Genomic DNA, 14,697 nt, shown 5'->3' on the forward strand with positions numbered 1-14,697 from the left:
GCACCGCCTAGAGCCCGCCCCCGCGAAGGACTGCCGGGCGCATGCGGCCGGGCCGGCTCACTGGCGGCCGGGGCTCAGCGCGCGCGGCGGCCACCGGGCTCTCCAGCGGACGGCGGGCCTTGGCGCCGGCCTCAGGTAGGCTGGCTCCGGGGCCCCGGGGCTGTTCCCCGTGCAGGACGCGGCGCGCGCGGAGCCCGGCGCGGGACGGCCCCGCCGCGGGGTGACGGGCAGCGCTCTCGCCAATCGGCGGCGAGGGAGCGCGCGGCCCCGGCCAATGGGCTGCGTGCCTAACGGGAGCGGGGCGGGCGGCCGGGCCCGCGCGGAGCCGGCTCCCGCGCGCAGGGCCGCGTGGCCGTCGCTGCCGGGCGGAGGGGCCGCGGGGGGCGGGGGGCGGCGGGGAAGGCCGCGGGGCGCCGCGGCGCCGGCTTCCGCGTCGTTTGGCGCGACCGACCCGTGTCTGGGCTTGGCTCGGGGACGGAGAGGGCCCTGGGGGCGCGAGAGCCCCGCCGCTCGGCCCCCCGTCGCCCCCCGTCGCTGCCAGACCCGGGGCCCGGCGCGGCCCTCGCCGCTCGGCCTCGCGCCTCGTTCCTCGCCCAGCTCGGGGGTTCAAGGTCCGAGGCCGGCCCGCCGCGGCGGGGGATGGGCTGCGGCGGCCTGTGCGCCGGGCTCGGGGGGCGGAAGGGGCCTTGGGGCTCCGGGGGGCGATCGCCCTCGATGCCGACCCCCTCAGGGCCCCGCGGCCGGCCGCTTCCCTGCCCGGCCGCTGGGGCGAGGATGCTGCCGTTTAGAGAAGTTGGCTCCGTCTGCGTGGACACGTACGTCCACGTTCATCATTTTGAAGCCTCGGCAGCCGGGGGGCCGGCGAGGCGAAGGTTCTCAACCCCATTTTACAGCTGTGAGGACTCGTCAGGCTGCGAAGTGACTTGACAGTTCTCCGCACACAAGTGGTGGAGCTCACTGCATTTACCGAACAAAGGGAAAGCTCTTTCCATCTTTGTTGAATTCTCTCGTGCATCCTGATTTATGTCACCTCTGCTCGAAAACCTTTCGATGGCTCCACGACCTACAGAATAAAGTTCGGATTGGGCCTCTCCACACGATTTGCTCCCCTGTGTACATTTCCAGCTTATTTCCCACGGACACCCCCCCCCATCGCCAATCTCCCCCCTTTCTTGGCTCTATCTCTGTTTTCTGTAGATAGCCTTCACCTTTCTGTTTACTCTGTTGGGGTTCCCATGCCTGAAGTCCTGCAGCGAGTCTAGATCCATTGCAAAGTGTCAGGTCAACCAGGCAGGAGCAGACTATTCTTTTCGCTGGACTTCTCTCACCTCTTGTAAATGGGCCATGGTACTTTACCCTGGGCTTGCTACTGAAAGATTTCTGTTCCCTTTTCCTTCACCTTTTATGTCTTTCACATGTCCTGCTTTCAGCCAACACTGGATTACTCATTTATTTGTAAATGTCCTAACTGGATTGTCAGCAACTTGAGAAATGGGCCCAAATCTGATGAATCCTTGTGGTCCCCAAAGTGCCAGTCAGACGTGCACAGTGGGCAGTCCACAAATGTGAGTAAATGATTCCTGTCTACCCCCCACCTGGTCTTTTGAGTACATTGGGATATTTTTTTCCAAGCACTGCAGAAGACACAGAATCTCCCTTATAGACAGGTGTTACCCTCTGTATTAAAATTGGAGTAAATCAGATGAATGGATGAGATGAGTTGTCTGTCGATGTAATCTACTCATGTAACCCACTGGGTGGCTGAGGAATTTCTGTGAACACCCAAAATTTAGACCATGGTGTAATCTGAGGGATATGCCTGGTTTGGACTTAACTAAAATGTAGCCCAGTCTGATATTCATGGGTCAACAGGTACCAATCAACTCTTAAGATGATGGAACAGTGTTTTCCCCCAAATATTAGGGACTGGGGTCAAGAAAGTTTGGGGAAACTGCTTACTTACTGTATGCCCCTTTTGGGACATCATAATGCACATTAACTTATTAAAGACTGGCAGGGGCTTTGCATTAAAGAAATCAATTGACTATTTAACCAGCATTTCTTTGATTTATCTGCCCATTAGACCCGCTTTGGGAATTCCGTATGCATTTCTCAGAAGTCAAGGAGCATGCTTTTGAAAATGCAACAGGGTGAAAAGAGCCTTACTGATTGGGCCGCTTCCTTACTGTTGCAAGGGGAAGACATTCTGCGCATTCTTAACCTCCTTGCCAAGTGTGGTCATTCCTGCTCCTGGAGGAGTGAAGCAGAGGGGGGTGGGGAATGCTTTAGGCAGAACTCCCTAATTTCCTTGTTCTTTCTTAGCTGGTTTTTTAAATTATGAATTGCCTTCACACGAAGTATTCCTGGAGGAGGGCGATGTCCTGACTGTACTAAAGCTACATCATCTTCTACTTGGTGATAGTGTTTCTCATGTTGCCCACAGTTGACTTTTCTGACCAAGTGATGTTTCTGCACTTGTGAAGCTGGGGGCAAATGATGAATTCCTGCTGTCTCCTTTCCCTTTGCTCTTGCATCTGCCCTCTCCCTTTGTCTCTCCAGTCTGTTCCATTTCCTGTCACAACTGTACCTCTTTGGATTTAATCTAATCTGCCCTCTCTGAGTCCTGTGCCCATTATGTGCCTCAGACTGATTTATTATCTGGTGTCCCTTTCTTACACTATATAAATCTCTCTCCCTGTCACACCTGGAAGAGGTTGCTGACAAAGTGTTAGTTGTTATTAAATAACTGGAGAGCTACTATTAATTAAAAGATTTTTTAGATTTTACTGTAACTAATTTTCAACATTGAAGTACTTCCCTTTTATTCTGCCTTTCACAACCAAGAGGAACTATGTTTTCTTGGTGATACAATGTAGTTTAGCCAAAGGCATTTTCGTGGGGAATCGTCCTCTTCCAAGATTTGGTTTTTTTTTTTTCCCCTATTAGGGAAAATTATGAGATACCTGCCTGTGTCTGGCAGGGATTTCAGCCAACATTTGGGGCATAGTGTTCTGTGCACATCTTAGAACTAGGTTGTTTTTATTAGATTGACTTTCAAGGTTGTTTGTTGTCAAAGCTTTAAACAAAAGGTGCTTTATTTGATGAACAGTTGCTTTTTAATTCATATTTGACTAAAGGCATTCAGTGATCCGGGAAATGTTATGATTCCACATAACATCTCAGAGTCCTGTGACAGAAGGAAACTGAGGCACATAGCTCAGTTTCAAAGCTAGTAAGTGGCTGAGCTGGTGTTTGAACCTAGATAATTTTGATTTGTTGAGATAAATGTGATGTGTAATTTTTCCTTTTCCCAGGTCAAAAAGTAAAATGAAGTACATTCTAGTTACTGGTGGTGTTATATCAGGAATTGGTAAAGGAATCATCGCCAGCAGTGTGGGCACCATACTGAAGTCATGTGGTTTACATGTAACTTCAATTAAAATTGATCCATACATTAACATTGATGCAGGGACATTCTCTCCATATGAACATGGTAAGCAAAATGCATTTCTTCTTTAAAAAAAAAAATTATGTATTATGTGGAATTTGTCAGTCCTTGAATATTGTGCAAAACTTAACTTCTACTTCCTGCCTTCTAAAAAGGCCCTGGCATAGCAGAATGATAGTTTTCTTACATGGACAGAGAGGAAGCAGAGATTTTAATATGTAATATAGTGATTCGAACCTAACGATTTCTGTAAATAGAAATAATAGAAATGATCTTTTTGGTGACTAAAGAAAATTTGTTACTTTTTTTGTAAAAAAGGAAATCTGGTGACTAATAACTATTCAAATACTGGAGAAGCAGCTTTTTTTTAGTGACCCCAAACTTTAGAAAAGGATAGATGAGAAAATGCTGTAAGGAAATAGATTTTGATATATAGATATAAGAAAGATCTAATAGCAAGCTCTCTCCAATGTCAGGGTGACCACGTTAAGAAGTAGATTCCCCTTGGTAGAGACATTCAGACAGGCTACTCGGCCACTTTGTAGAATTCAGGCAACGGGTGGATGCTGGGATCGGATGATCTGTAAGCTGGAGATTCTGTTTTGCTTACACTTTGCATAATATAAATGAACATCTTTTGAAATAAATGAAAACTTGAAACCATTAAGGAAGGCTGGGAAAATAGCACTTCTTTGCTATTGCTGAGGGCCTGTCAACTATGAATCTGTATCTGTGTTACTAAATGATTAATTGTACTTAAAATTGGGGGTAGATGTACTGTTAAAACATCCTAGGTTTTGAAATTGTTTTCATATTCCCTCTTTCTAATGTTGCGGTAAGATCTATAAGGGTGAATGTACTCAGGACAGAAATCCTTGAGTAATAAACAGCAACAGGAAAAGATTGACATACCAGAGCCATGTTTAATATGGAATTCTTTTTTTTTAAAGATTTATTTATGCATACAAGAGTTGGGGTACAGGCCAGCGGTGTGGGGGGTTGAGAGGATCACCAGAGACAGAGTGGGGAGCAGAATAGAAAGATTGACTGTATGCTGCTGCGAGTCAGGAGAGGTCTGCGCTGTGCCTTGTGGGTTGCTTCCTGGTCAGCAGGGGGATCGAACTCGTGCTGCAGAGTGTCTTAACCCCTTGTGCCACCGCCACTGGGGAGGCCCTAATATGGAATTTTTGAGCTGAGGATGAGTGCTCTGTCTGCGGGAAGAAAAGAAGACAATTTTTCCTTTTCTGTTTTTGAGCTTGTCCTCCTGTTGTGATGGCAGGAATGAAGCATCCTGAGCAAAACTTCTAGAATGTGTTTCAAGAAGTGACTGTTCAAGACTTGGGGGCCACTGTGCAGTTCCACACTGATTAGTGTGAACCCAGAGAGTGGTTTTTATAATGAACACAACCGAGGTGTATGTATCTTGTCCAAGTTTTGAATCAAGTCATACTTTCTGAACCTTTCTCAGTTCTTTTTCTGTCGGTAGCAGGTCCCTTTCACTGTAAGGTCGCCTCTGTCCACAGCCCTAGAGTCTGTAGCTCGGTTCCATTCTGTGAACCTTGTAACAGTTCCATGTAGCTCTTTCTGATTCAGACTGAGATGTTGATAGACTGGAAAACTGCAGTTAGCCTTTGGAGAATGGTTGGTGATTTTTCTTTCGTGATGTATTTCATTTTCTAGATGTAAATTTTTCTGCTTCCCATCAAGTCAGTGCAGACTTTTTTACTTGAATGTTTATAATTTGGGGCTTGAGTTTTGCTCGGCATATGTATTTTTCACTTACCAAGAATGTTCTCATTGTTCCCTGCAGGCGAGGTTTTTGTGCTGGACGATGGAGGGGAAGTTGACCTCGACTTGGGCAACTACGAGCGGTTCTTGGACATTCGCCTCACCAAAGACAATAATCTCACCACTGGGAAGATATACCAGTATGTCATTAACAAGGAACGCAAAGGAGATTACTTGGGGAAAACCGTCCAAGGTAATGCTGGGTTTGCCATCAAGATTTAAGAATCTTAACCAATTTAATTTCTTTTTTGTGTACAAAAAATTAATGTTTTATGTAATTTCAGCATGACGTGTCAAGGTGTTATTACTGAAATATGCCTTCAGTTGAAAATTCAGAGTTGTGGGGCTGTTTACTCAAAGTATAGTTTGGAGAATCCACTGCTGCTCTGGGAATGGCATTGAAGCTGTCATCCTGCAGCCTGATTTGAGTCCTGAGAGCTGTTGTTTTTGAACAGTGAGGAGTGTGCAGTGATGAAGGCAGCTTGTGTCGTGTGTCTGGGACTTGTACAGACAGTGATGAGGAACCGAAATCCTGTGTGTTGGTTTTTAGGCTGGTGATTGGTGCATAAGGGCTGGGGAGCCTGACATGTGGGCCTTTCTGCCCATCATATCCACGGGCACAGCTTCACTTGAGGTTTTGCATGGTGTTGATTTGATAAAAGTGTTCTCCTGCTTTAAAAAATGGTGGCATTAGAAAACCCTTAGTTTAGTAAAATGGTCTTAGTCTAAATTTGGGGTGGGGAGGTTCTGAGAAGTGGTTTTTATCTTAGTTTGGGAATAAATCTGTTTTTGGCTTTAGACTTAACTGAAAGTCAAGGGTCAAGCTGACAGCTGGCTCTGGTCTGGGACTTCCCTGGCCAGATTCTGGGCTGATTGGGTCACGTGTGGATTGTAGCTCTGCCTCTTAGCAGCTCTGTGAGCATGGCAGGTGATCTGCTTCTGAGATTTGGGTTCCTTTTCTGTAAAATGCAGATTATAATAGTATCTACCTCTATGGATTGTTAGGTGTATTAAAGAAGTTAAGTCAGTGTAAGTAAAAAACTCAAGAGTTTTTTCTAGTTCCTGACATGAAGAAAGGGATCAATTAGGAATTAAAATGGTCTTGGTTGTGCAGTTTGTGTTGAAGGCCTCCAGTGTAGTCATTTATGTATGCATTCATTCATCAAATATTTATTGAATGCTCTTTGCAGGGGGCCCCTCATTGGAGCTGGGGATACATGATGCAAAGACCAAGGAGGCCATTGTCCTCATGGAAGTTACCTTATGGGAGAGACAAAGACAAATGGATGAAATTCCATGTTTGATAGAAACTCTGAAGAAAACAAATAGAGTGAGGAGAGGGAGTGACTTGGGAAAACCAGTTTGGGCAGGTGGTCAGGGAAAGTCTCCAGGACCTCTGAGCTGAGAGGCCAGCCTTGGAAAGAGCGAGAGGAGGAGGGAGGCACAGCCTGTGCAGAGGTTCATGGCCACCAAGGACTTGGTCAGAGATCAGAGGCCGTGAGGACTGACACAGTGACCAAGCGGGGTGGTCAGAATGGTAGGTGAGGTGGGCTGCAAGCAGTCAGGTTATAGAGGTTCTTTTGAATCTTGGCCTGGAGTTTGGATTTTACTAAGTGCAGTGGGTTTAAACTGTGAGTGTGAACTCTGATTTGCATTTTTTAAAGATCACTTTGGCTGCTGTGGCTGCTCTGTGTGTGTGTGTGTGTGTGTTTGTACTAGATAATAAATATCCATCCTTCTGCTTGAGGCACTGCTGGTTGTGTACCTAGCTATTTAAACTAATCTCTGCCCATAGGAACTTGCTCGCGAAGCCCTACAACTATGCTTTTAAGAAGTGTTTAGAAATGGTTGGCTTTTATTGAGCCCTGACATGCTTGGCATGCTGCTTAGATTTCACAGGTGCAAGCTCATAAAATTTCCACAGCTTTATGAAGTAGGAGCTGTTGCAACTCCACTTAACAGATAGGGAGAGCTAGCTTAGGAATAGTTAAGTAATTTGCCCAAAGATCCCCTGCTGGTGAGTAGTGGGACTGAGATTTGCATCCAGGCACCCCCAGATGCCGTGCTCCTAGCCGCTGTGCTACACTGCACTGTCTGCAGTGGATCGCCTGCCCTTTGGGAAACCAGAAATACCACAGGACGGGTTCCTGGCATTCTCTTGTTCCTGAAAAAACCCTCAGGCATGAAGTCCTCTCCTTTAGCTGTAAGCAGTAGGGGGGCCGTGGAGTCCACAGTGTAGTTGTGCAGCTACAGGGAACACAGGGCAGGTGTCTGGTGATGTCACCTTCGCTTTATTCTCTTGTGTTTCGAGCCAGAACTTGGAAATCTGGAAAGGTGGCCATGGGGACTGTGAGCCCAAGCCTGGTTAAAGCCATGTTAAGAGTGGTCTCAGAAACACTTATGACACCATTGCTACTCTGTGCAGGCAAAGAGTGCAGCAGTTTTGGTCACTGTAGTATAATTATCTCAGTTGATGCCAACTGAATTGGGATGAGTTACATGTGTCTTTTCTCTTTCCCAGTTGTCCCTCATATCACAGATGCAATCCAGGAGTGGGTGATGAGACAGGCATTGATACCTGTTGATGAAGATGGCTTAGAACCTCAAGTGTGTGTTATCGAGGTTTGTATGCTTCTTTTCTTGAACTCTGTGTCCCTGTGTAGGTGATCAAAGTATACGTATTTGCTCCTTAGTCAGCCATCAGCACCTGGTAAGACATTCCTGGGGAAGCCCTGGGCCCTCAGAACTGCACTGTGGTAGGTAAGGGCTTGTCAGTGGTCCTGGAATGGCTGTGCCCCCGAAAGCAACACCCTGTTAGTATTTATGCATGCATTTTGTGTGACCAGTGAGAGTGGCACGACACGCCCTCATCCACTCTGAAGAGACTTGGCTGGGTATTGACCATCCTCTGGCAGGACCAAGCATGAGGAGAGAGGTTCTGCTCTTCTGCTCTGCTGCTTCTCTGGGTCTCGGTGTCTTGTGAAGACAGAGGACTTAATTTCCAACAGTTTGCTTATAACTGATGTCTAATCCAGAAGTTGTTTATGACTAGCAGAGGAGATAAGATTTAGATTATTTTGCCTTGTGACGCTCATACAAATAAAATTCAGTCTTTCAGTTGACTTTTCTTGAAATGATGGGTAAAAATCCATTGATAACCTTGAGGAATGGTGAGCATATCCAAAAAAAGTAACCTTGTAGGACAAAAAATATCTAATTACTATTAACTGCTATTTAGTTGTTAACTATGATTTAATTACTATTAACTGACATTTGTCAGACCCAGAGAGTCCACATTATGTTTTTAATGATCACTGAATTGTGGTGACAGAGTACTTTTGTTAGCGAACTAAACCACAAAAGGAGGGTTCAGTGCTTCACCTCTAAAATCCTTCATTCTTTTAGCTCGGTGGAACAGTGGGAGATATAGAAAGCATGCCCTTTATCGAGGCCTTCCGTCAATTCCAATTCAAGGTCAAAAGAGAGAACTTCTGTAATATTCACGTCAGTCTAGTTCCTCAGGTAAGGCATTCAAAGTTTTACTCTGGGGAATTGGAAAGGAGGGAGAATAGGTTGATTTTTCACTTCTTATATGTTTTAAATACTTGAGGTACAGAAAGCAGGGAATAAAGAACTTTAAATAATTGCTCTCATACTTTTTGAAAAGGTGAAACGAAAAACATTTGGACAGTTGGTCAGGACAAATTGCAGGTGAAGATGGTGGATTGAACCTGTCTACTTGTCTACACTAAATGGTGAAACTCCACTACAACTTAGAGTAAAGGGAATTTTTTTTTTTTAAAGAAAGAATTCATAAAGATAAATACTGTGAGAAGAATCAACAGTAACAAAAATGAGGAAGCCAGAGGGAGGGGAATGTCTACTGACCTAACAGGCCTAGGAGAGCTGGGTCCTCAGCCTGCAGCAGGGATCCCCAAGGGTCCAGGCATAGCAGCATCAGGTACCTCTGCTAGTGGGGTGAGGAAGTTGCTGTTTCAGAGCAGTTAGACCCCAGTATCTACTTCCCTCTCCCTCTCATCAGCCCCTCTCCCACCTGGGCAGAGACTGAAGGCTTTCTCTCTGGGGAGGGTTTCCAGATGAGCACACACGAAGGACAGTCGAGAACAGCATAGCTGAGCTAAAAACATGGGGGTGAGGTATAGCTTTTTGCTGTTGAGATGATCCCACTTTCTCTCACTTGGTTCCGAGAATCATCACAGCCAGGCTTGGACCTTCCACATAGGAGATTGTAGGGTTCTTTGGGGCGGGGGGGGGGGGGGGGCGGGGGTTGGGAGATAAGTGACTAGCCCAGTTGAAAATACTGCCCTTGAGACTACCCAGTGAAACAGACTGACCAGATGGCCAGTGTGAGGACCCTGGGGTATAGGCTGCCTATTCACACAGAACTTTCAGTCAGCCTTTGAATATGAGCTGGCAGCCAGTGATACCAGACACTGGAAGAAAATATATGAAGTGCAAGAGCAAAACAACAGAAAAAAAGAAGTTGAGATCTGCAGGGAGTAGGAAACTTAAAAAAGGAAACAAAGCAACTTTGTGAATTCTCAGAATTAAGAGGAGAAAAACTGCATCTGTTAAATTGGAACGGGATACTCTTAAGACCAGAGCATTCAGAAAACAACAAAAAAAATTCTTGGGAATTAAAACCTGGATAGTAGAAATGAAAAGTTAAGAAAAAGAAGGTTGAGGAAGTACCCCAGGAAGTAGGACCTGAAGAGCAAAAGACAGGAAATAGGCCAGAAAATGTAAAACTAGAGGACTGGTTTAGAGTTCTGACATCCAAAATAATAGGATTTCCAGAAAATAAGGACAGAGTATTGGAAAGGAAATGTAATCTGTGCCCCCCAACCCAAATCAACACATCCCATCTTTGAAAGTGAAGTAGGCAAAAGCAGCAGAGCCCATTTATTTTGTCTATGGCTCTTTTGCATTGAAACAGCAGTCGAGTAGTTGTGACCAAGACTATAAAACCTAAAATATTTATTAACTAGCTCTTTATAGAAAAAGTTTTCTGACCCATGGTCTAAACAACTCAAGGAAGTTTTCATCCATGAGTTTCTAAATTGAGAAGACCCAGTGAATTAATTGGAAAATGACCCATACCTAGACCTGTCATTGTGATAATTCAGAATAATGGCAGAGATTCTAAAATGCTCTGAAAGGAAAAATCAAAAATCAGTATGACATTATTAGACTTCTTAGCAGCAATGCTAAAGCTAAAGATAGTAAAGCTGTTTCCTTGAAAATTTGTAGGGAAGGGCCTCCCCTGGTGGCGCAGGCGGTTGAGCTCAGCTCAGCGCTGTCAAGCTGTCCGCAGCCTCTGCAGCACCGGTTCGATCCCTGCCAGCCGGCGAGAATCCCATGTGGCATGGCAGACCTCAGCATTGTATTTCAGTCAGTCTGCCTGTTCTGTTCCCCGCTCTGTCTCTGGTGAATCCTCTCACCCTCCCGCGCATCTGGCCTGTACCCCAGCTCTTGTATGCATGAATAAATAAATCTTCAAAAAAAAATTTGTAGGGACAATGACTTCCATCCTAGAATTCTGTACCCAGCAAATCTGTTAGTGTGAGAGGAGAGTTAACATAGTTTAGAATGTAAAAAACCCAGCATACCAAAGAAATGGACTCACCAGGGAAAACAAGTAATTGGACCAGGAAGGAAAAGAATGGCACATGGTTGAACCATAGTATTTAAATACTCGGATATGTATAAACACTGATGAGGGGCCCCAAGATGGCGGTTGCGGGCACAGACGATGCATGCGTAGTAGAGGGTAGGTTCCTTGTCTGACAGAAATTGATGGAAAATACCTCAAAGTCTTAAATCAAAAGATAAGGCTTAGAAAAGGGGAGGGGTAGGTGGGAGTAGGGCCCTGCTGTTCTTTAGCATAAACTGTAGAAACTGACTAATAAGCTATAAGGGCATGTAACTTTGACATAATTAAAAACTAAGTTTGATGCATGATCCAGGTCTCTATTCCCTTATTAAGAGGAGTTCAGGGAAAGGTCATACTTGAAAATTCCTTATCACAGAGAAATTAACTTTGTTTTCTTTTGTCAAACAGCCAAGTTCCACAGGGGAACAGAAGACTAAGCCCACCCAGAACAGTGTTCGGGAACTCAGGGGGCTCGGCCTTTCCCCGGATCTGGTAAGGCACTCGGGTTCAGCAGCCCTTGTGTGTCTGGTTAAGATCGCTCCTTCTTGGCAGGCGAGGCCTTGTTTTCCTGGCATGCTCTGAGTGATCTTTGATGGTGGGAAACTTACAGGTTTAGTGCTTTGATCTGGAGCTGTGGTTTACAAATACTTTTTGACCTGGCCTGTGTGAGGGCCTGTCTTCTCCTCATGGCCCTTCATTTGTTCCCTTTTCCCCCCTACCCAAGAACATTAATGAGGAAAACCCCAGCTGGCTCTTGTCGTTCACTGGTACTGCCACGCTGTTACGTTTCTCCAGTTTGGGATTCGGGAATTTCAGTTTTGAAAACTAATCTTTCCATCACTTGCATGCATCGTGCTAGGAGTTAACAGTGTGATGTCTATGGAGAAAAACCCAGCTTTGTATTCCTTCTTTTTATCTAAATATCTTATTTTCTTTGCTTCTAGGTTGTTTGCAGGTGCTCAAATCCTCTCGACACGGCAGTGAAAGAGAAAATATCTATGTTCTGCCACGTCGAACCTGAACAGGTAGGTAGAAATTCCATTTTCACACAAGTCTTTATAGTTTTATAGCTTCTAGTTATCCTAAAGTCTCAATTAGTTTAATAAGGCTTCTTGTTAGTTTATGACTTGAGACAGTAGACTGTTCCCTAGAAGAACTGGTACCTGCTGACCGTGGTTCTCCATGACCTTGTCCCTGGGTTCCCCAAAACATACTTCACCTGTCCTGCCTCCCCCTTGCCCCACTCCTTGTCCTGTGAGCTCCATACTGAACTCTGCTCTTCTCTTCCTGTTGGCCTGGAGATCTCTTACTCATTTCATCCTTCAGCGCCAGCTCCGGACACAGTACTGTCTATGAGAAATCTTTTCACCTTAGATCTCCTCAGAGTTAAATCCTTTCTTGGGCTACTTGTGTGCCTCACAGGTGCTGGTGGTGAGCCTGTCATGTGACACGCACACGTGTGCACACACACATACACACACTCTCGCTTTTTTCCCTCATTAACGTTGTGCCACCAGGGAGGCCCTGACTTGAATTTTTAAATGCTCTCCCCATGTGATTTCAAGTTTGAGAACCACTGTTCTTAGGGCAGTTCCTATTTGGACATGATTTTGTTTTAAACTACATCATGGTTTGGTTTGTAAGTTTATTTTTTCAAGAATATTTGATCCATGTTCATAAGAGATAAGTCATTAATTTTCTGGCCTAGTATTGCTTTGATTTTAGTAATTTATATGTATTTTCAAAAGATTATCCTTTTATCTTTTTTACATCTAAAACATTTTTCCAGGGTGATATAGCTAGTAGGAGGCTTCCAGTGTGGGTAGTTTTGTTTGTTTTACTAGTAACCTTTGCTCCTTTTTAAATAGGTGATCTGTGTCCATGATGTCTCGTCCATCTACCGAGTCCCCTTGTTGTTAGAGGAACAGGGGGTTGTGGATTATTTTCTTCGAAGACTTGATCTTCCTATTGAGAGGCAGTCACGAAAAATGCTGATGAAATGGAAGGAGATGGCTGACAGGTTTGCCTCATAAGGAGCTGGGAGTTCTACACTTTTATCTCTTTTGTAGGCATGCAGGGAATTCAACTCTTTCTTTAGTACCTGTGCCATCAGCTCATGTTAGGGAAGGTCTTAATGGAAAGAGATGTTACGAAAGGACCTTCGCCATTGTGTGGTGGCATCTTGGCTGACGAGTCCTGGTAGAGTGGGCCCAGTACCAGCCTGCAGTGACACCTGTTACTCTTGTCTAGCCAAGAAAATCAACGCCAACAGGTGCCCCAGTAGCAGTGGCTTAGCATACACCCAAGGCCCGCATGAATGGCTGGTTGTGGTGGAGCTTTTCAGGGCAGCATCCCAGTTATCTGAGCTGTGTTTGGGAACATGCCCCTCATCCCACACCAGAAAAGGAACAGCAAGGATGTCCAAGAATTTTCTTTCATACTGCTGCTGCCCGGTCTCATCACTTTGAGAACTGTTCCATTCTGGTTTCTTCCCTCACATCAAAGACCTTCACACAGCACCCAGACCTGGTATGCCTTGCTGTAGCTGCAAAGTCACAAGGAAGGTTTGGCCAGGGAGCACCCATGCCACTGCTCTGTGATACTTATTTTCATTTTGACATTTTCCCTTTCCGTCTTTGTCTGATTATATGAATATATTTTTTAAAGATTTATTTTTATTTATTTATACATACAAGAACTGGGGTATAGGGGAGCAGCAGGCAAGAGTCTGCTATGCCATGTGGGTTAGCTCCCCCCTGGCTGGAGATTGAACTCATGCTGCTGTGGCTGGCGATAGCGTAATCATGCTGAGACTTAACCCCTATACCACCAGGGAGGCCCTACATGAACATTTTTATGTAGCTACAATTTTATGATCTTTTTTATAAAATGCTATGAACATTTTTGCTGTTACTACTTATACTATAAAATGAAGTTTTAATGAGTATGGATTATTTCACTATTCATTTACTTGACAATTCTTTCATCGCATTAACTTCTGTGAATTTTGTTTATGTCAATTTTTTTGCCCTGTGGGATTTAAGTTTGGTTTTTTAGAAAACAATTTGGGTAAGATGTTGAAGCCATCTCTTTATAACAGCTACTAAAAGTCTGCTTTTTTCTTTTCTTTTTTTTTTTAAAAGATTTATTTATTTATGCATACAAGAAATGGGGTACAGGCCAGAAGTGAAGGGTAGAGGTAGGAGGGTTCACCAGAGACAGGGTGGGGAACAGCACAGGCAGATTGACCGGAATACACTGCTGAGGGGAGCAGTGGGTGAGTCAGGAGAGGTCTGCTGCACCATGTGGGTAGTTCCCTGGCTGGCTGGGGATCGAACCTGTGCTGCAGTGTCTGTGGATAGCTTCCTAGGTTGCATCTTAATCACTTGCGCCACCAGGAAGGCCCAAATTCTGCTTTTCTTTACAAAGCCTGCCATGTTGGTTTGAAAATTGCTTCTTTATTGCTCTATACATGGGACTCAGATAATAGTTGCTTCTATTATGTAGTTCCCAGACTTGTTTTTCTTTTCTTTAAGAAGCAATTTTGATGTCTTGGTGGTATTTACATTCTAAGTAATTTAGTGTTTCTTGACCTTTGTTTGATAGATACGATCGCTTGCTGGAGACTTGCTCTATTGCCCTTGTGGGCAAATATACCAAATTCTCAGACTCTTACGCGTCTGTCATTAAAGCTTTGGAGCATTCTGCACTGGCCATCAACCACAAATTGGAAATCAAGGTGAGGGATGGTGCAGATACACATGAACAGGGAGGCTGCCTGTGTTCC

The 14,697-nt window shown here is 45.0% G+C and overlaps 1 protein-coding gene across 2 annotated transcripts in view; it reads left to right on the plus strand.

Moving 5' to 3' along the window:
* Window positions 1-14,697, plus strand: part of CTPS1 (CTP synthase 1) — a 26,555-nt gene continuing 11,858 nt past the window's right edge. Inside the window, exons 1-9 of one of the 2 annotated variants that reach the window (XM_037501313.2) lie at window positions 1-135; window positions 3,315-3,493; window positions 5,259-5,429; window positions 7,758-7,858; window positions 8,642-8,758; window positions 11,319-11,402; window positions 11,855-11,935; window positions 12,779-12,930; window positions 14,517-14,649. In XM_037501313.2, coding sequence (XP_037357210.1) covers window positions 3,328-3,493; window positions 5,259-5,429; window positions 7,758-7,858; window positions 8,642-8,758; window positions 11,319-11,402; window positions 11,855-11,935; window positions 12,779-12,930; window positions 14,517-14,649 — 1,005 coding nt within the window. In that variant the 5' untranslated portion in view covers window positions 1-135; window positions 3,315-3,327. Of the gene's footprint in view, window positions 136-760; window positions 1,566-3,314; window positions 3,494-5,258; window positions 5,430-7,757; window positions 7,859-8,641; window positions 8,759-11,318; window positions 11,403-11,854; window positions 11,936-12,778; window positions 12,931-14,516; window positions 14,650-14,697 lie in introns of those variants that run through there. The other variant, XM_037501312.2, reaches the window with a different exon arrangement.

The sequence above is a fragment of the Talpa occidentalis genome, unplaced genomic scaffold (assembly GCF_014898055.3).
Source record: "Talpa occidentalis isolate TD23 unplaced genomic scaffold, MPIMG_talOcc4v2.1 talOcc4.9, whole genome shotgun sequence".
In the NCBI taxonomy this organism is placed as follows: domain Eukaryota; kingdom Metazoa; phylum Chordata; class Mammalia; order Eulipotyphla; family Talpidae; genus Talpa; species Talpa occidentalis.